At 36.3% G+C, this 24,975-nt stretch overlaps 1 protein-coding gene and 1 pseudogene across 12 annotated transcripts in view; one reads left to right on the top strand and one right to left on the bottom strand.

Moving 5' to 3' along the window:
• SENP6 (SUMO specific peptidase 6) overlaps positions 1 to 24,975 on the bottom strand; it is a 121,159-nt gene that overhangs the window by 89,531 nt on the left and 6,653 nt on the right. For 6 of the 12 annotated variants that reach the window (XM_064288131.1, XM_064288181.1, XM_064288111.1 and 3 more), the window contains exons 2-5: positions 13,997 to 14,090; positions 11,954 to 12,014; positions 1,220 to 1,365; positions 310 to 414 (exon numbers count right to left, since the gene is read on the bottom strand). In XM_064288131.1, the coding sequence (XP_064144201.1) occupies positions 310 to 414; positions 1,220 to 1,365; positions 11,954 to 12,014; positions 13,997 to 14,090 (406 nt within the window). Of the gene's footprint in view, positions 1 to 309; positions 415 to 1,219; positions 1,366 to 11,953; positions 12,015 to 13,084; positions 13,201 to 13,996; positions 14,091 to 14,993; positions 18,708 to 21,333; positions 21,350 to 21,404; positions 21,660 to 24,975 lie in introns of those variants that run through there. The other 6 variants (XM_064288145.1, XM_064288156.1, XM_064288122.1 and 3 more) reach the window with 6 other exon arrangements.
• Positions 21,338 to 22,247, top strand: LOC111750186 (protein LSM14 homolog A-like; annotated as a pseudogene).

The following is a 24,975-nucleotide window of genomic DNA, read 5'->3' as shown; positions in this document are numbered from 1 at the left end:
AAGATATCTCTGTCAATGTTGTGAAATCAGCTTCATTTAAATATCTTTTTAGATCTACTGGAATATAATGCAATAGAATGGGCTCTTACTACAAAACTCTCCCTTACAGAATGTAATTTATTAAAAAGCAAATATGAAATTTACCAAAATTCTAGGACATGACTTATTTCATAGATGTATCTCTTTACAGATAATGGGAACATAGTGAAGTTCACAATAGAAAAAATGGGTTAGAAAAAAAAGTGAACACTTTCTATGAAAAAGGATGATACGTATACACTAAACAAAGGTAACAATTAGAACCCTTACCTTTGGGCTGCTGTTTTTACTACCGTTATCTGTGCATTTGCATGATGAAAACGTCTACCGTGAACTACAGTTCCAGAACATAATGATGCATTTTGTGTATTTTCACTGCAGATTTAAGAAACGAAAAATAACTAAATAGGGAAAAATTACATACATATATGCAAAATAAATCATTTAAATTCTGAGCTCAAAAAAGTCTTCACCATTAAAAAGAAAGATTTATTTATAAAGAAACCAAATTGCCCATTATGAATTTTCCTACTTCCTGAATTTCTTTTTGAGATATTACCGTTCCATTTCAAGAAAGAAGATAGAGTAGAACATTAGAATAGAAATCAGGAGTCCTAAATTATACTTCTGATTCTGCCTTTGATATGAAAATTACTTAACCTTTATGAATCTCAGTTCTCTATCTATAAATTGACAGGGCAGAAATAAAACAGTGCTTTTAAACCCTATTTCTGGAAGATATAACAACACGATCTGATCAGTTACAGTGGTTCACTATGACAACCACTAGGAGAGGTAGGTTATGTTTGGAAGAGAAGAAGAAGAAATCTTAACAACAACGAAAAGGTCCCCTGTTGAGATAATCTTGGTAAGCATCCCCTACAGGAGACACAACAACCCCCATCCTATAGTGCCTTCTACTATTATGACTGAGATTTTACTAGCTGCATGAAAGCAAGCTCATCTTATGAAATCCCAGCCTCCTGAAATGTGTCTCGCATTACTTTTTATTCAGAACCAAGAAATCACTGCAATCATCCCTACTCCCAAGATTCAAAGCAAAGAATCCGTACGTGGGGACCACCCTACCTCCTAGGCCTACTGACAAATTCAACAGAAAAGGTACAGGTTGGGCCTGTTCTCCATCTTTTCTGTAGGAATGTGTGGGTAGTGTCCATACCTCAATTTCTTATTGTTGCTCAGCATGTTAAGTCCAACTGAGTTGCCTTTCAAAGTTTTGAAACTTTCAGTCTTGTTTCGTCTTACATATGTCTTCAAGATGAAATCACCAGAACTAGTAGCAACAATTTCAGATCGACGATTTAACTGTGAAAAGATCACAAATGTTAAAGTCAGTAAACACCAGAATATAACTTATTAACAACTATTTGAAAATCCATTCATAAAAATGAAAAAAAGCTGTAAAAATGTACTAGCTATTGGGGATGGGGAAGAGGGGATGGCAGTAATATGGAGTAATTGAACGGTTAATACTTTCTTATCTAAAGACAATGCAAATATGTGGGAATGTGGGTGTTTACTGTATTTTTTTTTTAAGTATCTCTACAGATATTTAAGAAAATAAAAGAAAAAAATAGAGGGTATGGGGGTAGAGAATCATATGATAACCCTCTCTCCAGCGTATGAAAAATAAGCAGTTTTCTCTGCTTAACGGCTTTGCTGCTATATGTGGGACAGTACTATTAATTATGACAATCAGCTGTCATCACAACTTGTATTTTTCCACAAGGGCTTCTGCCTCAGCAATAAAGTGTCTATGTAGAGAAAGATGTCTTCATGCCTTCATAGGTGCAATTGGTAGCATAAACATATTAATGACAATCCAATGTTAGGGGCATCACCATAAGACAATAGAATGGCCCCTCTTGGTTAGCTCTTCTCAACAAAGAAACCTGCCATTCACTGCACAAGACTTTGAAACTGCTTTCAGACTCTCAAGAACCCTGGTGGCACAGTGGCTAAAGTGCTTGGCTGCTAACTGAAGGAAGCCTGGTGACGTAATGGTTTTTTAAAAGCTTGTTTGCTAACCAAAAGGTCGGCAGTTTGAATCCACCAGTCACTCCTTAAAAGCCGTATGGGACAGTTCTACTCTGTCCTGCAGCGTCACTATGAGCCAGAATCAAATCGACAGCATTGAGTTTATTTTGTTTTGTTTTGCTAAATGAAAGATCAACCCACCAGCTGCTCTGCAGGAGAGAGACACGGCAGTTGGCTTCCATAAAGATTTACAGCCTTGGAAACCCTATGGGGCAATTCTACTCTGCCCTATAGGTTCGCTATGAGTTGGAATCCACTAGACAGCAAGAGGTTTTAGGTTTAGTTTTCAGGCTCTATTTAAGACCTTGTGTTTGATTCTTAGCAATTACTTCACCAAAACAACATTTAAAAAAATTACTATATTTTTATTTCTAAAACAGCTTAAGGTTTTATTTTCTTTTCATAACAAATATAGCCATAAAAACAGAGTAACTTGATTTTTCCTCCAATTATCTCTACAGAAACTCATCACTTCCTCCTCCTTGAAATCTTTCTTTACTTCCTAATCTTTTCTGAGTTGACATCCATGTACTTCAGACCCCTGCTCTTCTTATGGTGGATTAGGTAATGCAAACCAAATGTCCCTCCACCCCCTGAAAACAACTAAAAATGCTGAACAATATATATATATATATATATTTAAAAATCTGTTTGAGGTATCTGAGCGCTAAAATGGCAGAAAAAAATTATGGGGCAAGAAACTAAGAGAGCTAAACCCAGATCTGTGGTTGTTTTTACCCACAGGCCCCTGTTGATTTCAGAATATGCAGCTGAGAGGCTTAACTGAACTTCCAACAGACTCACAGGGCTAGGGAGACAAAAAGTGGAATTCAAGATCCACCAAGTAAGGAAGTTCGAATAAAAACACCCCAAAATTTGGATCAGAATTATAGGCTGCAAATAAGGGTGAATTATTTCACATAGCTGAAATCCAGCTTCCAATCACCTCAACCTCCAGTCAGATTAAAGGCAAACTTGTTGAATCTGTTGCGGTTTAATTGATTCCGACTCACAGAGGCCCTATAGAGTAGAAACAACCCCATTAGGATTTCCGAGGAGTGGCTGGTGGAACTGTGAACCTTCTGGTTAGTAGAACTACCTGGATCAAACTGCTGTGCTCCCCCCGTAAGAGTTTCTTCTGATTCAGCAGGTCTGGTGCAGGCCTGAGAAAGTGTATTTCTAACAAGTAACCAGGTGATGTTGATCAGGTAATGCTGGTTTTGTGAACCACTGGATTAAAGTGATCTGGGCTTAGTAGTGCTCCTAGGCCAGAAGTAAACTTACAGCCCCGTAAACAAACAAACAAACAAAAACCAAACCCACTGCTGTCGAGTCGATTCTGACTCACAGTGACCCTACAGGACAGAGGTAGAACTGCCCCATATGGTTTCCGAGGAGAACCTGGTAGATTCGAACTGCTGACCTTTTGGTTGGCTGCCATAGCTCTTAATCACTATGCTACCAGGGTTTCCTATAGTCTCCTAGAGGAAGATGGTATGTTCATAAATCTCATATTATCTCTAACTTCTCATATGAATTTCTACCAATAAAAAATAACCAGGCCCATAAAGAGATTAAAAAATGTGATCAAAATCTAAGACAAGCAACTGAAAATAGGAACAAAACTACAGGAAATCAAGATAGTGGCGTTATCATACTCTTTCACTACCCTCAGTAAGAGAATATAATTACTTCTGCATTTGGTGGGCCCTTTCCCATAGAAAACAAAGCAGTACTATGGAAAGACAATTTAGGAATCAAACAGACCAGTTGTTTCTTTTCGGCCAGGTAACTTTCCCTGTAATCATGGGGTTATTTTCCATGCATTAAGAAAGATGTCATTGAAAATAGAAGAAAGGAAGAGAGAGAAATCACATACAAGTTGCCTAGCCCAGAAACAGGTGAGAATTCAGTAACTATTATTAATTCCCTCTCAATTAGAAACACAGATATCTTCAGTTAGGAAGCTCATAACACAGATATCTTTAATTAGAAACTCCATAAATTATCATAAACTACAGGTCTGCTGAGAAAAATTAGGTCTAGTCACTCTTTGTGGCTCAAGTCCGTTACCAGAAACCTAACTATAAAAAAAAAAAAAAAAACTATAAGTGCGGTGATAAAGTCCAGGCATGTGTTACTTTGAAAAAGTGTACTAGGCCAACAGTTCTCGAAGTGTGGTCTGTAGACCAGCAGCATCAACATCACCTGCGAACATTTTTAAAATAAAAATTCTCAAGTGCCACTCCAAAAAAATCCGTTGCCGTCTAGTGGATTCCAACTCCTAGTGACACTAAAGGACAGACAAGAACTGCCCCACACGGTTTTCCACGGATGTAATCTTCATGGATGCAGACTGTAACATCTTTCTTCTGCAGAGTGCCACATCTTTCTTCCACACAGCAGCTGGCAGATTCAAACCACCCATCTTTTAGTTAGTTGGTTAGCAGCCAAGTGCTTTAACCACTGCGCTTCCAGGGTTCCTTAGTGCCACTCCAGACCTCCTACATCAGAAACTCTGAGAATGGAATCCAGCAATCTTTTTAATCTAACCTTTTAGGCGATTCTGATGTACACTAAAGTTTGAGAACCACTGCTCTAGGCTATTTTGATACATACCCTGTTAACAATCCTGGAAGCAAAGTGTCATGGGTCGAACTGTGCCCCCCTAAAATATGGGGCAACTTGGTTAGGTCATGATTCCCAGTATTGTGTGGCTGTTCTCCATTTTGTGATTGATATAATTTTTCTACGTTTTGTGGTTAATGAGGCAAGACTAGACTATGTTAAAGAGGATTCGGGTGGGATCTAACAGTCTTGCTCGGATCACATCCCTAATCCAATGTAAAGGAAGTTTCCCTGGGGTGTGGCCTGCACCACCTTATATCTTACAAAGGGAAGGGAGCAGAGAGTTGGGGACCTACCAAGAAAGCAGCAATGGGAGCAGGGTGTGTCCTTTGGACCTGGGGCCCCTGTGCCTGAGAAGCTCCTTGACCAGGATAAGATTGATCACAAGCACCTTCCTCCAGAGCCGACAGAGAGAGAAAACCCTCCTCTGGAGATGATACCCTAAATTTGGACTTGTAGCCTACCAGACTGTGAGAGAATAAATTTCTCTTTGTTAAAGCCATCCACTTCTGGTATTTCTGTTATAGCAGCGCTAGATAACTAAGACACAAAGTTTCCAGTATTAAAAATGGATAATGTTATTTCATTTCACTATACATGTTGTTGTTAGGTGCCACTGAGTTGGTTCTGACTCATAACATTCAAAAGAACAAAATACTGTCTGGTCCTGTGCCATCCTCACAATTTTTGCTAAGTTTAAGCCTGTTGCTGCAGCCACTGTGCCAATCCATCTCGTTGAGGGGCTTCTTTTTTTTACTGATCCTCTACTTTACCAACCATGATATCCTTCTCCAGGGACTGGGCCCTCCTAATAATATGTCCAAAGTCCGTAAGATAAAGTCTTGTCATCCTTATACCACTATATACAGATAACTACAATAACTAATACTTACTGAGTGCTTATTATGAATAGGCATTATGCTAATTGCATTGTAAGCAATATCTAATTTAATCTCCTTATTTTATACATTCCAGTAATTTTTGTGTTAGGATCCTGCAACTTCACCTAAAATATTAGATCAATTACTGGAAGCTACTGAATAACAAACAGACCCTGAATAGTGAATCTACTGGCACATATGTGCAACATATAAAATTTTCCTCAAAATTCTGTTTTTCCTACCAAAAATTTAGACACCTCATACGATACTCTGCAGAAAGAGTAATTTGCGGCACACGCATGTTTCTTCAATTTCAAATAGTCATAAAGGCCGCTGTCTTGCGGCAGCTTGCACTATCATGATAAAAGCAGCTTCCCAAGAAATCCCAAAGGTTGAAGACGTTAATGGTTGCTATGTGTGCTGCTATGAGTCAGAACTGGCTCGACAGGAATGGGTTATATGTACCGCTGGGCATGAAAAGGTTAAGCCAAAATTAAATCCCCCGATAAACAGGCACATAACTCAGCTAATTCTGCCATGTTTCTGAGTAAGTGCTTACACATATTCAGAAGTTCTTTTTGAGAAAGCTATAAACAATGCAATACCCATTATCAAAGTGAGAGAATCTATATACGTTCATTCTTAAATTTCCCAATTCTGTTGCCCATAGGTTGGTATCAAAAGCTATATATATGCATTTCAGTGAGCAACAAGACAAACCAGTACTCATAGCTTTGTCAGATAATTAGGTATCACATGAAAAACATCATTATATTGTCAATTTCCCTTAGAAAAGGTCCCCTACAATCTGTTATACCTTTAGAATACAGATCCAGAAAAAAAAAATTGCTCCGTAGACCACATCTACCATGGCCTCCACCAGACTGAGTCCAGTATAACTAGATGGGGCCCAGTTACCACCACTGAAACCCTGTGACAGGGATCACAATAGATGGTCCTGGACAGAGCTGGAGAAAAATGTACAGCAAAATTCAAACTAAAAAAGAAAGACCAGACTTGCTGGCCTGTCAGAGATTGGAGAAACCCTGAGAGTATGGCTCCCAGACACCCCTTCAGCTCAGTAATGAGGCCACTCCTGAGGGTCACCCTTCAGCCAAAGATTGAACAAGCCCATGGAACAAAACAAGACTAAAGGAGCACACCAGCCCTGGGGCGGGGACTGGAAGGTAGGAGGGAACAGGAAGGCTGGTAATAGGAAATTCAGGGTTGAGAAGGTAAAGTGTTGACATGTCATGGGGTTGTCAACCAATGTCATACAACAATGTGTGTACTGTTTGATGAATAACCAGTTCATTCTGTAAACATCCATCTAAAGTTCAACAAAAAAAAAAAAAAAGAAAAAAAATTGCTCTATAGGAAATTATAGGATGTAAATTTGTAAAGATTCTCTTATCACACAATTGCAAACACATAGGACACAATTCCAGCTGCCAGAAAATTCAAAGATAAATGGTGAATTAAAATACAGCTTATAAATTGAGCCATCCATGGATAATTATATAGACTGGAGCACTCCTAATAATAAAAGATGACATTCAATCTAGAGGTTCCTGAAAACTTTAGTTAATATTTCTTCCCTCCTTTAGCACTCTAAGACTGTTTTCCAGCTAATGCAGGCAAACCATCAGAAAAACTACTGCGAACAGATGGATTAGCACAAAAAAAAAATCACATGACCAGAAAACCAACGACAAACATGGGCCTCAATGATGCCAGATCTGCAACTGCAAACACATTATTAGGTGCAAAGGAAAACCAGTTTATAAAGGGTCGATAATACTGAATTTAATTTTAACGGTAATGTAGCCATTTATAAAAGATTTGCTAGTACCATACACTATATGAATGACATCCAAACCAAGCCCCTGCTGTAGAGTCAATTCCAACTCATAGCAACCCTATAAGACAGAGCAGAACTACCTGCCCCATAGGGTTTCCCAGGCTATAAATCTTTATGGAAGCAGACTGCCACATCTTTCTTCTGTGGAGCAGCTGGTAGGTTCAACCCAACATTTCAGTTAGCAGCCGAATGCTTAACCACTGTGCCACCAGGATTCCTTATATCAATTAGAGGCTCATACAATTCTCACAACAATCCTATAGTTATTAGCAGGCTTAGAATTTGATTAACTGCTAGAATATGCCACCTACCCAACAAAGCTATATGTTTCTCCTAACTGGATACCAATCTCTAGAATAGATTTGCACAGTATAAACAAAGTTAATACACAGTAATGAAGTTGAACAAGTTTTTGGTAAAGAGCTACACGGTAAATATTTTAAGCATTTTGGGTCACATGGCTGTTGCAACTATTCAAATCTGTTGTTGTACCACCCAAAACAGTCTTAACCAATACATAAACAAATGAGCATGGTTGTCTTCCAGTGAAATTTTATAGACATAAGTTTAAATTTCATAGAACTTTCACACATCACAAAATAGTATTCTTTTAATTTTTTGCCCCAACCATTAAAAAAATGTAGAAAACCATTCAATCTCATGATCCATACAAAAACAGGCTGTGGGCAGCAGTTGGCCCATAAGCCAACTCCCGTACTTATAACATTAATCATTAAGTTACTAAGAAACATAAGTAGTTACTAGAATTTAAGCTCCAAAAGAAAAAGAAATTTGTCTGTTTTACTCCCCAGCAACTAGAACACTGTGCCCAATACATATTTGTTACATGAATATTTCATTGGAACCGTGAAATGTGCAAAAAATACCAATATGTTGGTATCTTCTACCCAGAGTTATCACACATAATCGATTTAACTAAAGAACAGATAATAAGGGAGTTTAGCACCTAAAAATTTCAGATACCAGAACAGTCTAAAAGAATCCATTAAATGATTAAAAAAACCCAAACCAAACCTACTGCTGTTGAGTCAGTTCTGATTCATAGCGACCCTACAGGGCAGAACAGAACTGCCCCACAGAGTTTCCAAGGAGCGCCTGGTGGATTTTGGTTAGCAGCTGTAGCACTTAACCACTATACCACCAGGGTTTCCAAATGATTAAAGACATTAAAATTATATATTAAGAGCATTTAAAATTTTTAAAAGGAGAATGGAAACTGAAATAGTATAGAACTTGACACTACGGAAAAGAGCACACAAATTTGAAAAAGAGCCAAGTTCTACAAATGAAAAATGTAACCGAAATTAAACAGACAAACAAAAAAGTGCATGGACTAAATAGCAGATTACACACAGTTGAAAATAGCAGTTAGTGAACTGGAAGAGACAGCTGGGGAAATTACCCAGAATATGGTACAGGAAAAATTTCTTTTTTTACTTTTAAAAATATACATTAAGGGATATGGGGGGGGGGAGGGAGATGGTCCTACTAAGTCTAATAAGAGTTCCAGAAAAAATAATGTAGAAAGGTAATATACACAGAGATAATCACTAAATTTTTTTTAAAAACTGATGAAAGACATAAAGCCTTCACAGACAGAGATACGATTAAGTTGTATAAGCCCAAAGGCAAAAAGACGATTATTCTACAAAACAGAAGGGATGTTAAGACATTTTGAACTAAAATAATTTCTCTCAATCATGCTCATTTTCAAATGGAGAAAAGGGACTAAACTAGTTTAAACCAAGGATCCATGTAGACCCATATATTACCCAAAAGCCATTCAAAATTCAGGGAAACACAGCACAACCTGTGAAAGCTGGAACCCGTGTAAGGCAGAAAACTGTCAGAGAAAGACTCAAATATTTTTCACTAAAACAAGCAACAGAAAATTGCTAAGGCTACACGTTGTCTAAAGTGGAAAACCAGCGAGAGTGGAAAAGTAAGGCAGTCATGTCGAGTTCAGGTTCTCACAAGTTTCACTGCATAAACCTCAGGGATATAACAAAAACTTTCCAAAGGATAAGCAGGAATGGACAGTTTTAAGGAAATCAACTTCTAAATCCACCATCTCCATTTTTACACTTCCCTAAAAGGGATTTTTTTTAAAACCTATCTGCGGAAAAGGCATCATATAACACCTTTTTCAACCTCCCACTTCACAATAGCCTTTTTCCACTTTACAAAAGACATAAATTACTTATCTATCGTATTAGGGTCTAAAAACTTCCTGCAAGGAACAATTTGAAATACTGATATCCAGAAGACTCTTTTGGCTTTGCATCTTTCCGTGTTTCATATATATTCCTGTTGAAAGTGAACCAAAACTAAAGTTTTACTAAACTTTAAGTACAGGAACTATGAGCTAAAGAAGGTGCTATATCAGACTGGCAAAAATTCAAGTCTGACTACATACTCAGCAAGGTTTTAAGGAAACAGGAACTCTCAGGCATTGCTAGCAGAAATGCCAAGTACTACTCCTACTAATAGGGGATTTGGCAATATCTGGCAAAATTACATGAATTTATCCTCTGAAACAGCAATTACAATTCTAGGAATCTATCTCACAAATATTCTACAAAGATACAGAAATATATATACACAAAGCTTTATTAAAACACTATTTGTAATAGCAAAAGATTGGGAAAAACTCCTGTTCATCAAGAAGGGACTAACTGAATATCTACAGTACATTCAATGGACTACTATGTAGCAGTAAGAGATGATAAACATCTCTAAATACGTCGCTGCGGAATGATTTCCAAGATATACTGTTAATTACCGAAATCAAGGTGCTGAAACAATGTGGACAGTTTCTTCAACGGCAGCAGTATACAAAAAATGTAAATGAATTAAACTACTATACTAAAATAAAAAGCTTTCAGATTGGATGACCAAAAAAAAAGAAGGGTGGTATAAATGTACACTAAAAGAAGAATAATGGAAAGCTAAACCTTCTAATTCTAAAACAGGTTGCCTATGGGGGATAGAAGGAAAAGGGACAGAAGCTAGATGTCCCTGAAGGTAACTTCTTTTGCAGATTTGACTTTGTTTTACAAAATTATAAAGTAAATTACACCAAAATGAAAGAAAAAACAAATTAAAAAAAAAAAAAAAAAACCAAAAAACTAATTCTCCATCCAGTTAGTGACACGACCAAGCAGGAATAAGTAATTTCAGGTGACTTTCAAACACAGTAATTTCAACATATATTCAAAGTAGTATATACCTAGTGGTGCTCCCAAAAACAAGCAAATAAACAAAACAAAAATTTTAATAATTTTATTAGTAATTACATTGGTATTATCATTGTGAAACTATTTTATAAAACTAATAGTACAAAGCAACTAGGTTAACATCATTAGGAACCAAGATAATAAGCTCAAAAGCCATAAAAGAAAAATAACTAATATATTTAACAACTTATGAAAATACATTTTTTCAAGGCAATGACTATAAGCAAAGACAAAAGACTAATGAAAAAAACTGATTTAAAATATCAACACTACTATCACAGTAAAGCGCTAGTTTCTCCAAAACATGTATTTTACCAAACTTAAGAAACCATTATAGGATGCATCATTATTCTATGTACTGCTATGCCAAAAAAAAAAAAAGACAATAAATCATTTCATGGTATCGTTATAAGATGCATCCAGATTCCAGAGGTGTCAAAATGTTAAAAAAAAAAAAAAGGATTTTAGAATGAATATGAATACTTTATATGAATCAGTAATAGTCCAAAGACCATACAGAAAAATGGGCGAAATAATAATTACTACCTGACAATTATGAGAAAAAACAGAAAGGGCTATACATATGAAAAGGTGTTCAGACTCACTTGTAAAAAATAAATGTAAATTAAGACTACATTCGGATATGATTTTTCATTGGCAAAGATCAAAAAGTTGAAATCGCTGTGACTACAGTTTAGGAAAACAGAAACTCTTAGACACTGCTGATCAAAGAGTAAATTGGGCACAATAAAATTGGAAATATCATAATAGATTACTTCTGGGAATTCATTCTGTCAATATGCCTGCACGTGTGCAAAATAATATATGTAGAAGACTAATTTACTCAACATTATTTTTTTGTGGCAGGATGAGGAAGGCTGGAAACACCATATATATCCACCAACATAGTGGTGTACCCACTGAAAAGAATGAGGGTTCTTTTTAAGGACTCTCATGGAATGGTCTCCAAGATACATTAAGTAAAGACAACAAGAAACAAAAAGTGTGTACACTATGCTAAGAATTGTATATGGAGGTGTAGTAAAATATTTTCTTTGTAATGCCTAAAGTATTTCTGGAAGGATAAACAAGAAATTGGGAACGCTGTCTCTGGAGCAGGGAAGTTGGTGGTTGGGTTTACAAGCGAAAAAAAAAAAAATAAAGCTCTTCTTTTGAGAGCAGTAGTTTTTGGTATTATAACCTAATTGAAAAAAAAATGCAACACTTGCCTTTTTTCCTTTTGAGGTTTCAGAATCCTCATCTTCATCTACACTGAGTAGATTTGCCCCACTACACAGAAAATAAGGGGAAAAAACCTTAAGTAACAATTACAACCCAGACATTAAAATCAGAAAAGTTTTCTCTTTTATGCTCACCTAATTCAGGGATAAAAGCAAACTTTTTCAGTAAAGGGTCAAGTGGTAAGTAATTTATGCTTCTCAGGCAAGATAGTTTGGATAGCAACTAGTCAGCTCTGCCACTGTAGTGAAAAAGCAGCCATAGACAACATATGTGGCTGTGTTCCAATGAAGTTTTATTAACAAAAACAGGTGGTGGGCCAGATTTGGCTCATGGGCCATAGTTTGCCAATCCCCGCCTTAAATGAACACGTAATTTTTTATTTTTTAACCATAGATTTTATGTACATTCACTCATTTTTCCCTTTCTGTCTTAGGTCGACAATTAGGGGAAAAGGACAGAGAAACGAAACAGAAGAAACAAACTGATAAAGGAAGAAAACCTTTATTAATGAAAAGAAAGTAAATCTGATGGTACTGCCACAGTAAAATAGCTTTACTTCACGACTCCTGGGAACATCAAAACTTCACCGAGAGTCACTGATCCGAGATTCTGAAAGATCAGACTAATATCTATTAACAGTTCACTGTTAATCTCAATTATGTTCAAAAAGTTGGAGTCCCTGAGGGTCCAATTTTAGTGATGAAGCCAAGAGTACAATTCATAAATGAAACATATGGGACTGTGAGCACCTTAAAAGACAAATTATTTACATAACCACAGCAAATCTTCAAGTACAGAAGGTCAAATATATCCTTCTAAAGACAACTCTGCTAGCCATTTATAGTAAAACACTAGTTACTCATAATAAAAATATAAATGCTTTGTTTCATTATTGGCTATATACATACCAACTTTTTTAATGCTAAAAATTCTCTCCTTCCATTTATACAAAAATGTTTAAAAGGTGGTACACTTTCTGCTCAGCTTAATTTCAGATTTAATTTTAATTTTCCAAAACTACATAAATAATAAATGTATCTAAAAATCTGTTATATTAAAAAAATTATCAAAAGAAAGAAAGAAGGCCATAAAATACTGATTTTAAGTGAGAAACTTACCAGTTAAAGCTCTCCTTCAAAATAAAGCTTCACTTCAGGTCAACATCTCATAGGTGAGGGCATATAAAGTTGCAGTAATCATGAATGGAGCTGTTGCCCAGACAGAAGTGAAGCACCTACAATATTTAGCCAATACACTCTGAATGACTTCTGTGTAAAAACTTCTTTAAAATGTCTACAGCTTTGGTAGAACTTGATGTGAATATCTCTCTTTAACTTTGTTGTTTCTCTGGCCGGCAGAAAACTAGATCAATAAGCCAAGAAACCAACAGCAATGTTGGATTTTTAATACAAATCTCCAACATACAAAAGATTCTATTAAAAGTATCACTTGAAATTTTTACACAGCAGTCAATCCAAATACATTAATATACCCAAATACATTAACAAAGCGCACTGAACACTTTGCTTAACTTCTGTCTGAGTGAACATCTAAGTTTATTATTTATAGTGTTTCTGCTTTCTTGGGTGGGAATTTGATCTAAGATTTATGTGCAGGAGGGGAGGTTTAGGAGGGAAGAAAGATACTGTAGGATTTAAATTTCCACAGAAAATTCAGGGGTCTTAATCTGGGTTCATTTATTCATGATATAGTGACTTTTCAAACCATGCTGGAACCAAATGCCATTTTTACAAAAAAAAAAAAAAATCCTTTCCGTAGTATGGCAAAGTTTTACTCATAAATGTCCATGTATTACATACACATACTTATACATTTAAAAAGACAGAGAAATATAACAAAATTATTGACCAATAAAGGACTGCTTTTGCTTTCCTAATGCTACTGTAAAAGAATTCAATGTTTTAAGTAAATACCATACTCTTTAAAAATACTTTCATGGAATATAAATTGTTTTTCCAATGAAAACTTTCATTCTTATAAAATATCTGAGGAAAAAAAAAAATCCTTACTCTTTATCTGTATCTCCTTCACTTTCTTCTCCATGATCAAAGCTCCAATTATTTTTAAAACCTCCATCTCTCTTAGACTCTGATCTAGCCAAAGCTGAAATAAAAACAAACTGAGGTAAGTATTCATTAACAGAACTACTCAATATAAAATGAATTCGAGCATTTCCCAGGTCCTTTTCTTATTCTAGCACTTTTCTTCCAGTTTGCTTGCCTTTGACAATTTCTTGTGAACATCTTATTTCCTCCAAAAAGAGAAAGAGCACACTAAAATCTGTTCTTGTTCCTTTACAGTCACTGTGTTTACTATAAAAAGAAGTTCAAATTAGTATGATAAAATAAAAATTGGAGGAGGAAGGTACATAAATACATGTGAAATATATAAAATCCGTTGTAAATCTCAACCTGACTGTTGGTTGTAGAAATTAGTACCTGATAGCTTGCTTGCTTTACTCATGAGATATCCTTTCCCTTACCTCAGCCAGCCATCTCTGCCTTTTGACAGAAGAAAAGCAAAACAAGACTTTCTGTGTTGCCAATACGGCATACTCGTTCAGAACTCTCCAGATCAGAACACCAAATACACTCTTATGAGTTTAAAAGTTTTTATAAGTGCATGGTTGAAATCCTATGAAGCCATAAACAATTAGAAAGTTGGAATCCACACAGATAATGAAGTTTTGAACCTAGTATGCGTCTTGGAGCCATATGACAAAAACCTGATGGCCTAAAGTCTGGGTTTTAACAAGACCAAGTTTAGCGCTCCAGCAAGAAAAGGTCACAGTAAAGACCAGAAGACCTAATGGGCAACACTCCTATCAGATGGGCTAGGAAAAAAAGAAACTCACTGAAGAAAGAGATAGTAGGGCTAACTGTGATGTGTCCTTGGGCTTTGAGTTTTGGGTTGAACTGAAAAGAAGAAAAAGACTCTACCCCACGGTTAGGGAACTCCTAACCATAAGCCTACACTTAAACAAACAAACAAAAATAAGAGCCAAACCAGTTGCCATGGAGTCAATTCCAACTCATGGTCCTATGTATTGTGGAGCAGAGCCGAACTCCACAGGGTTTTCAAGACTGTGGCCTTAGGACGCAGATCTCCACGACTTTTTCCCGAGGTGGTTCTAGGTGGGTTCAAACAGCCAACTTTTCAGTTAGTAGTCAAGTGCTTAATCGTTTCCACCATCCAGAGATTCCTAGCCCACAAGTACAGGCCAGCATTTTCACAATCTATGTGGACCAGAAAAGCTCATAATTAAAGAGCCCTGAAATAAACATAAATCACTACAGAAAAATAAAACTTCAATGCAAGCTTAAAAAAAAAAAAGCCTCTCACTGAGAAAGAATTTTGAAGAATTTTACAATAAAGTAGTAAATAAATGTCATGAAACAGTGGGAAATGAGCCATCACGCGCAAATCTGAAACTTTACATATATGCTAAAATCAAAGCCAGCTGCCATGAAGTCACTTTCAAGCCCGCTGGTGTAGGAGTCGAACCGTGCTTCACGTGGTTTTCAATGGCTGATTTTTCAGGAGTAGATTACCAGATCTTTCTTCTCAGGTGCCACTGGGTGGACTTGAACCACCAACCTTTTGGTTAGCAGCCAAGTGCATTAACTGTTTACAACACCCAGGGACACTAGGTTGAACAAACAAGTAAATAAACAGTGGATAACAAAAGTGAGGTTTCTCACTGTCAGAGAAAGAAGTTACAAATAAACAAGAGGGGAAGCTAAAATGATGCCTGTGGTTCTAGATTAGAGTTATCAGTATGAGCTCATGTTTATTTTAACACATATACTGTGATAGATCAGAAATCAATACAGATAAATGTATATACATGAGTTAGTATACAGACCTAGGGCTCTGTTCTCTGAGTAGGATTAAAAGCAGTGAATCCACAGTGGCAAGAAGCGACAACTACAACTAGGACTTGGTTCTAAATACCATTCTCCAACACAAGTGGTCAGGGCTCATAAAAGAAATGGCTGATACCTGGGCTGAGGCAGTGAAAATACAAGATGAGCCCGGAACATCTTGTAGTGTCAGGAAGCAAAGAGGTGCTTTAATAAACAAAGACAGGCATGTCAAAAGATTACAGGAGGCAACCTGAAGAAATTCTCAATAGCCAAACAATTTTAGTAAAAATAAATAAAAATAGCATTGGATTTTTATTGTTAAGTCCTGTTGAATAGATTTTCAATTCACAGTGACCCCGTGTAGAGCTGCCCCCCAGAGTTTTCTTGGCTGTAACCCTTACGAAATCAGATCGCCAGGTCTTTCTCCCACAGAGCCACCAGATAGGTTCGGACCACCAACTTTTAGGTTAGTAGCCAAGGGCTTAATCATTGTGCCACCAGGTCTGCTTTGAACCATATCATGAGTCCATACTGACAAAAACGTATCATTGAATAGATAATTAAATGAGAAGACACATATTTTCCTTACAGAAAATTCCAAATAATGTGTGTACCATGTTTTTATGCAAATAACGCACACCTTTTATGTTTGTTTGCCAAGGACGCCCTCTTCCCATGAGGTATTTTCTTAAGTGCACTGTGCAACATATAAAAATAACTGGCATAGTGGTGCTTATGAAAATAACTGACAGGGTGAGGCATGGTTGGCAAACAAACATAGAAGGCACATATTATTTGTGTAAAAATACAGTACATACTCTCTCCTGCAAGAGATGAAGCTTAAATATTTTTCCCCTGGGTCTAGGCTGAGCTTGTTAACTCACTTCCTGAGGACAGAGTATAGAGGAAGGAAAAAAAAAAAAAAAGCTTTTAGTAGAGAAACCTAACAATACTGCCTCGATAAGGAGGTCAAGGTTAATATCAACAGTGATAAATTTTATTCATATGATATGATAAAAATGGCACTTCAACCCTGTGGTCTTCTTCCCAAAAACCTATAATGCCATTCTAATCATGCGAAAACATCAGACAAACCCAGATTGAGGGACATTCCACAAATACATGACTAGTACTCTTTAAAACTGTCAAGCTTATGAAAAACAAAGATCAGGAAATTGTCAGAGATCAAAGGAGACTAAGGAAACATGACAACCAAATACTGTGTGGTATCCTGGATTGGACTCTGTAAAAGAAGAAAGGCCATTAATGGAATAACTGGTGAAATCCAAATAATACCTACAGTTTAGGTAACGGTATTATACTAATGTTAATTTCCAGTTTTGACTAACATACAATGGTTACATAAGATGGTACACATAGCAGTATTCTTGATACTGATTTCCAGTTTTGACAAACATACAATGGTTACATACGAAGATAACAAGGGGAAGCTGGGTGAAGGGTAGTCAAAAATTTTCTGTACTATCTTTACAACTTCTCTACAATTTTAAAATTATTAAAAAAAAAAATCTAATGTAAAATGAACCCATATTTAAAAAAAAAAGAGAGCAGGGTAAGGTGATAATAACCCTATAGGACAGAGTAGAACTGCCCCATAGGGTTTCCTAGGCTGTAAACTTTACAGGAGCAGACCACCAGGTCTTTTCTCTCACAGAGCCACCGGTGGGTTCAAACCGAGGACTTTTAGGTTAGCAGCCAAGTGTTTAACCATAAGCTACAACAAGTACTAACTTAATAAAGACTTCTTATCCAGCAATTAGTATCGATCAACTAATCACTCAGCAGTCAAAAGACAGGTTATATAATATTTACGCACTAAAGGAACTGGGGTTCTGTACATACAATTTTAACAAACGCGATCATATGATTTCCTAATTAACACAGACTAGAATTCTGCTCCCCAGCCTGCATAGCTGACTTCCAGTCCCCTGCTTTGACATTAAAAACTAAAGAAACAGGTAAAAATTAATTAGGCAAAATAACAAAGTTATAATACAGAGGACCAACAAGGTCAAAATTATTTTTTGAAAAATCTAATTAAATTGATAAAATTCTCTGAGTTTAGTGATGGGAAAGAAAAACACAATTTAAAAATAGAAAAAAAGATATAATTGCAAATGCATCAGAGATTAAATACTATGAACAATTTTACATTAAATCTGTCTATTCCTAGGAATGCATGAATTAACAGATCTCTCTGAAGAGAAAATAGAAATCCCAAAAAATACCATAAGCATGAAATAAGCAAATGAAAAAAATTCCTACAAAGAGAACATCAGAAAGAAATTGTCTTAAAGAGGAGTTCTACCAAACATTTAAGTTTAGTCCAATTACAATATTATATAATCTTTTCCAGGGCAAAGAAAACCTCGACATCAGAAAGAGGCAAGGACAGTTCAACAATAACAACAAAAACAGGAGGCAAATCTCACTTATGAACATTGACGCAAAAACTGAAAACAAAATACTGCAAACTCCATCCAGTAATCTACAAAAAAAGACAAAAATCATGGCTAAGACTGATTTAACCCCAAGAATACAAAGCTGGTTAATAGAACATCTAAAAATATAATTCACCGTTTAACTGATTAAAGAGAAAAGTAATACCTTCTCGATAGAATTTTCTTAAGCCATAAAGGTATCTATCAAAAAACTACAGCAACACCATATCTAAATAGTAAGACATTAGAAGCATTCTTTTAAAAATCACTGACTTGGTAGAACTTCAAGCCAATACAGTAAGAAAAAAAAGAACATTTGTAAGAATTGAAAAAGAAAAACAAAATATCATCTGCAAATAAGGCAATATAAGAAATAATAAATATATAATAGGAAAACCCAAGTGATTCTGCAAAATATTTAAATATGGTTTAGTAAAGTTATTAGATATGAGATCAACACACCAAAATTAATTACATTTCTATACACAGAAAAAAACCCTACAAAATCTAATTTTAAAAACAGACATTTACAATGCAACAAATATTTACAAAATACCTACAAATAAATTTAGTACAAAATGTACAAAAACTTTCTGGAGAAAAGTAAAATCTTTACCGCAAGATGTTAAAGACCTAAATAAAATGGACAAATAGGAAGACTCGATCAAATGCCTAAAGATGTCAAGTTTCAATGCAACTTCAATAGAAATGTCAAAAGGTTGAAGGAATTTGACAAGCTGAGTCTAAAATTTACTGGAAACCCAAACGGCCAAGAATCCCCAAGACAATTATGAAGAAAAATAAGGTGTTTGTATGGGGAAGAAGGATTGAGGGAAGATGTTTTACTAGATATTAAGAGTTACTATAAGTTATAGTAACTAGATACTGACTCAAGGATAGAAAAACAGATCAACGGCCCATACTAGAGTCCACAAACAGGACCACGGGTACATGTACATGTGATATATGATAGAGGTAGTACTGAAAGTGATAAAATAGACTATTCTACAAATGATGCTGGACAAAAGTCACTGCCAAAAATGAATTATATTTGGATTAAAAACTTTTTTTTTAAAGAGGAAAATCTTTTAACTTTCAGAAGAAAATATTGGTAAATGTTTTTATAGCCCTGGGGTAGAAAAGGATTTCTTAAATCACACAAAAGCAAGCCGCACAAAAACTAAAATATCAGACAATATGAAGCAGGCAATGACGTGAAGAAACAGGAAAATTTAAAACTGATAATAAAACCACTTTGGAGATCAATTTGACAATACCAGTAAAGGGGAAGCTGTACATGCCCTATGACCCAATAATTCCATTGTTATGGGATACTCTAAATTGTTGGGAAAAAAATCAAAGGAAGAATACTATTTTGTAACACATGAGAATTACATGAAATTCAAATTTCAGTGTTCATAAACATTATTATAACACAACCACACTCATCTACTTATGTGTTATTATTGCCTTCTCACTAAAATGGCAGCATTGCATAACTGCAACAGAAACTGTATGGACCACAAAGCATAAAATATTTACTATCTAGAACTTTACAGAAAAAGTTTGCACATCCCTGCCCTGGAGAAACACACACACACACACACACACGCACAAGAAAATGTAATAAATATGCTCAGAGTAGCAATATGAGACATAATAAAAATGTTCATGGTAGCAATGCATGTAATAGTGAAAATCTGGATACAATCCAAATTTCCACATATATATATATATATATATATATATAGTGTGAATAGACTGCATAAGCTGTAGTCTGGTCATACAATATAACCCTTAATGACAATGAAAACGAAAAACCAAAGTTATTTTTATTAACATCGTTGAATCTCTCAAACAATGCTGTAAGAATTTTTAAAATACGAGTTGCAGAAGACTGCATGTTATTTATAAAATATTTTAAAACATGCTAAACAAAAATATATAATAGATAAATATTGTTCAGAGACAGATACTCAAAGATTAAAGTATTTAAAAAATGCATGGAAATGATAACTAACAAATTAAGGATGGTGGTTACCTCTGGAGGAGAGGTAGGGAAATACAAAAAGGGAAGGTAAGGTTAACCCCAGATTGAACTGTATTGGTAATATTCTTTAGCCTAGGAAGGAGAACAGGAGTGTCTGCTTCATTATGCTTTATACTTCATGTATGTGTGAAATATTTCATGACACATTTTTAAAATTATCATTGTTAAGATTTTTATAACCATGAAAGAACCGGGTATATTTTTAAAAAGGACCACTGAAAGAAAAATTAACTTCTGGAAGTTAGACATATAAAATCAGTAGCACGAAATGTAAAGGGAAGTTTAATGAAAAAGGAAGTCTCCCAGTGAAACAGTTTTGGGTGGCTCTGTAGGACTACGGAAACCCTGGTGGTGTAGTGGGTTAACAGCTACGGGTGCTAACAAAAAGGTCAGCAGTTTGAATCCACTAGGTGCTCCTTGGAAACTATGGGGCCGTTCTACTCGGTCCTATAAGGTTGCTATGAGTTGGAATCTACTTGACAGCAACAGGTTTTTTTTTTTTTTACGGACAGGACTATAGCCCCAGTCTTTCTTAAGGACCTGTCAAGAATCTCCAAAGGTGGTCTTTGGAGTCCTGAGTTAACATGGAAGTCTGAATATCCTCCTTGAAGAGACCAAGTGAAAAGGCCTTGTGCCTATAAAGAGAGGGAATAAAAAACCAAAAACCAAACCCAGTGCCGTCAAGTTGATTCCCTCATAGCGACCCTATAGGACAGAGTAGAACTGCCCCATAGAGTTTCCAAGGAGCGCCTGGCAGATTCGAACTGCCGACCCTTTGGTTAGCAGCCGTAGCACTTAACCACTACACCACCAGGGTTTCCAAGAGAGGGAATAGGGGCAAGCTTTCCGTACTTGCCCAGGGTCCGACACCTGAACGAAGCCATCCTGAAACCGCCAGACCAGCCAAACCACCACTGAATACCCCACAGATGCAATGCAAATCAGAAAAATCTCCAGCTGAGCCTTGCCTGAATTCCTGATCTACACAATCTGGGATCCTTTGGTACAGAAGACAGGCCAAGAGATCATCCAATACTACCTCAAGATGAAATCTTTGAATACGTCGTATCCGTAGAACTGACAAAGAACTCCGTGAACCATCAAAACTGTAATATTCTTTGCCTCAGGACTCAGCTATTGTTCAGTCTTCTTTAGGCTTATCTACTTCTTCATTTCATTCAGTGGGTTTCTATGGACCTTTTGGCATGATGCTGGCATATAGTCAGTTCAGTCCAAGTCCATCACTCAGGCAGCAGTTTGGTGCTGTCGGTCTTGCTTCAAGCTCCTTGACCTTCTATGGAACAGAAACATCAAACAATGGTACTTCATCCCAAAATGGTACAGTTGGTTCCCCCTTTACTCAGATACATACATGATCTCTAAAAACACAGTCAACCCAAGCTGAAGCACACAAAGTTCCAGGCTAGAAAATGAACAACTCAGAAATGACTGCCAGAGACAAGTAGTTCCAAATGTTCCTTCTGCTCCAAGGAGTGGAGGACTAGAGGGTCATCATGGTGGCAGTGGAAGATGTGGTATTCGGTGAGATGGATCAATGAAATTTTAGAAACACTAACTCTGGAAGTGCTAGTGCACAATCCAAAAAGGAGTTTCATAATAAACTAAAAGAAGATAAACTTGAGAAAAAAGTGAAGCCTGTACACAGTGAAGGCAAAGGAGACTCAAAGAGTTGATATCCAAACTTGTGAAGGAAATGCTGATAAAGCAGATTCTCTGACCTAATTGCTACTGTGACAAAACTAAATCATTCTTCAGTAATATTTGTTGTGATAATAATAAAGAATGGAAACCAACTTAAGAAAAAAGATTAAACGCCAAAACATTAGGAAGCCCATATTGTCCAAACTGTTGCAGGTTGTGAGGGGGCATTATGGAGGCAAAGAAAGTGTTGATTTCTAAGGTGGCAGAGGTCAGCAGAGGTTTAAAGAAAAACTGCTACCTTGACCACACTTTCAGAATTTAATGGCAGATTCAGACATACGAGGTAATGGAGGCAGAAAGTTTGCACTTTTAATATGGGAAAGATAACATGGTTACTGCATAGTCTACAAATAAATCTTGGAAACTATGGGAATTTCTAGCTTGCCACTGTCCTGAAAAATGTCTTTGCAAAAAGGTGAAAAAGTAAATTTATTCTGTATATGACTGGTCACCAACACTGTTCCTTTTTTTTTTTTCCCTGCTTTATTTCAAAGACTGTAATGCAGTTAATTTGAGTGGGAGAAAAATTTATCCTCAAAAACAAGCATTAAATATATTTGAAACAAAACAAACAATTGTCTTACTACCCCACCCAAGTTACGCATGGCCTCAAAGGTAGCTACTGTTTTTAACTTCAGGCAGGGCAGGATAACCATATGTCCTATTTTGCCTGGGACTATCTCAATTACGGAAACCCTGGTGGCATAGTTGATAAGAGCTACAGCTGCTAATCAAAAGGTCAGCAGTTTGAATCCACCAGCTGCTCCCTGGAAACCTATGGGGCAGTTCTACCCTGTCCTATAGGTCGCTATGAGTCAGAAGTGACTCAATGGCAATGGGTTTGGTTTTGGTTTGGTTATCTCAATTACAGCACTGACAGTCTTACACCCTCAGGACACAAGAGGTGCCGATTTTCAGCAATGAGTGCAAAAGGTTCATGTTGTTGTTAGGTTCTGTCAAGTGACTTTTGACTCAGGGCAATCCCATGTGACAGAGAACTGTCCCCGCAGGTTTTCTAAGCTGTAATCTTATGGAATCAATCTTCAGATCTTTCTCCGGAACGAACCACCAAACTTTCAGTTAGCAGTCAAACACTTAACCATTGTGTCACCAGATGTCTTTACAAAATCCATAAGGCACCCAAAAACAAGGGCTGAAAGGAACGCTGTTTTTAGTGTCAAATGGACAGGTACAGATTATCTACCTTCCATAGTCACTGTCACTGTTTTCACCCCATGGCTGATGCCAGCAACCACGATATGCAGTTCACAAGAGTGAATCGTCAATCCTTGAATCACTCCAAGTAATGTGGCTTAAGTGTACAACATAAGAGTGTTGCAATCCCAACCAGTAAACAATCTGTCTTTAAGGCTGTGGATTAACTGTTGTGTATGAAAACAGTATTAATTTAATTTTTTAACAATATTAAGTATTGGGACCATGTTTTCTAAGAGCTGAGGTATGCAAATGCGAACAATTATAACAACAATGGCAGCATAACACAGACATCACTGAAGGAAAAAAGGAATGGAATGAAAAGTTTCTAATACTCTTCCTCTTCTCTTCCTACTTACATTTTATGGTTTTCATAAATTTCTGAATCAGTCCCTTATCGAAAAAAAGTTAAATTTATGACTGCTTATTTTTTTACATTGTTATATAGTCTGCTGAAACAAATTACAAATTGTATTGCCTATTTTGTTCTGTCCCTCTTTAGCTCTCTGGACTGTACAGAATTTTTAAAAACTTTTGAATCCAATATGTAAGAACTAACATTTTCAAAGTTAAGAAACTAACTTTGTGGCGAGAGTGGGAAAAAAATACCACAATTTTGGTTCTCGCTACCTCTGGTATATTGAAGATGGCTGTAAATTCTTTGTCACTCTTCCAGATGAAAGGTTGGGTCTATTTTCCCCACCCTGGAATCTGGCAGCAAGGGTTAAGAAAGAGAATAGGGGAAGAAGAGCGATAAGAATACCAAACAGGAAGGAAGGAAGAAGGCTGGGACTAAAAATCAGGTTTAATTTCACTACTAACTTGCTCTGGGTCATATAACACATATACTTCTTGATTTCCTCAAATATCCAATATACATTTGTTACAGAAATAGGATCAATGTATGGCAGTCTAGATTATACGGAGTACATAATATCATTCTCCCTTTCCTCTCTCACTATTCTAGTTAACTGAGAATATCAAGAATAAGCTGATGCCTACAAAAAGAAATACAGTGAGTGAAAGGACAATGAACAAAAAACTAGAATTCAAATAAAAGAGACAGCAACATGAAAGGGAAGGAAAGCAAGAAAACGAAGTTCTTTTCCACTTCTTCAACTGCTAATAATATGCAATAATAGTAATAAACGAACACATAATGCTTATTATATGCCTGGAATTGTTATAAACATTAACATATATTCTCATTTAATCCTGATGGTGACCCTATGAGGTAACAATTATCCTTGTTTTACAGACGAGAAAACACAAAGAAGTTAAATAATTTGTCCAAGATCACACAGCAAGTAAGTAATTGATAGAGCTAGGTTATGAACCCAGACATTGTGGCTTCTGAGTTCATGCTCTCAACCTATTTTTAAAGAAAATTCCTTCCATTCCAAGTGAGGTTCTACTCCACATTTCTATGTGAACACATGAAATCAAATGATGAGAAGAGACCACAATTTATTGATTCAACTGGGATGAAACCAGGAAATGAACATTTAATTAAGGAGTAAATAAGAAACAACACCCTGATGTAGTTTCCAAAATTACTGCAATCAAAAGAAAAAGGAGCAGGTCTAAATGGAGAACTTTGTGGCATATTCCCCTTAGCAGGCCAAAACTAAAGACCCTGCTGTACTCCATGAAATGTCAGTCAGTGGCCTTTG

The sequence above is a fragment of the Loxodonta africana genome, chromosome 1 (genome assembly GCF_030014295.1).
Source record: "Loxodonta africana isolate mLoxAfr1 chromosome 1, mLoxAfr1.hap2, whole genome shotgun sequence".
Taxonomy (NCBI): Eukaryota; Metazoa; Chordata; class Mammalia; order Proboscidea; family Elephantidae; genus Loxodonta; species Loxodonta africana.
The sequence above is the reverse complement of the archived record's forward strand: the minus strand, read 5'-3'. Positions and strand labels throughout refer to the sequence as shown.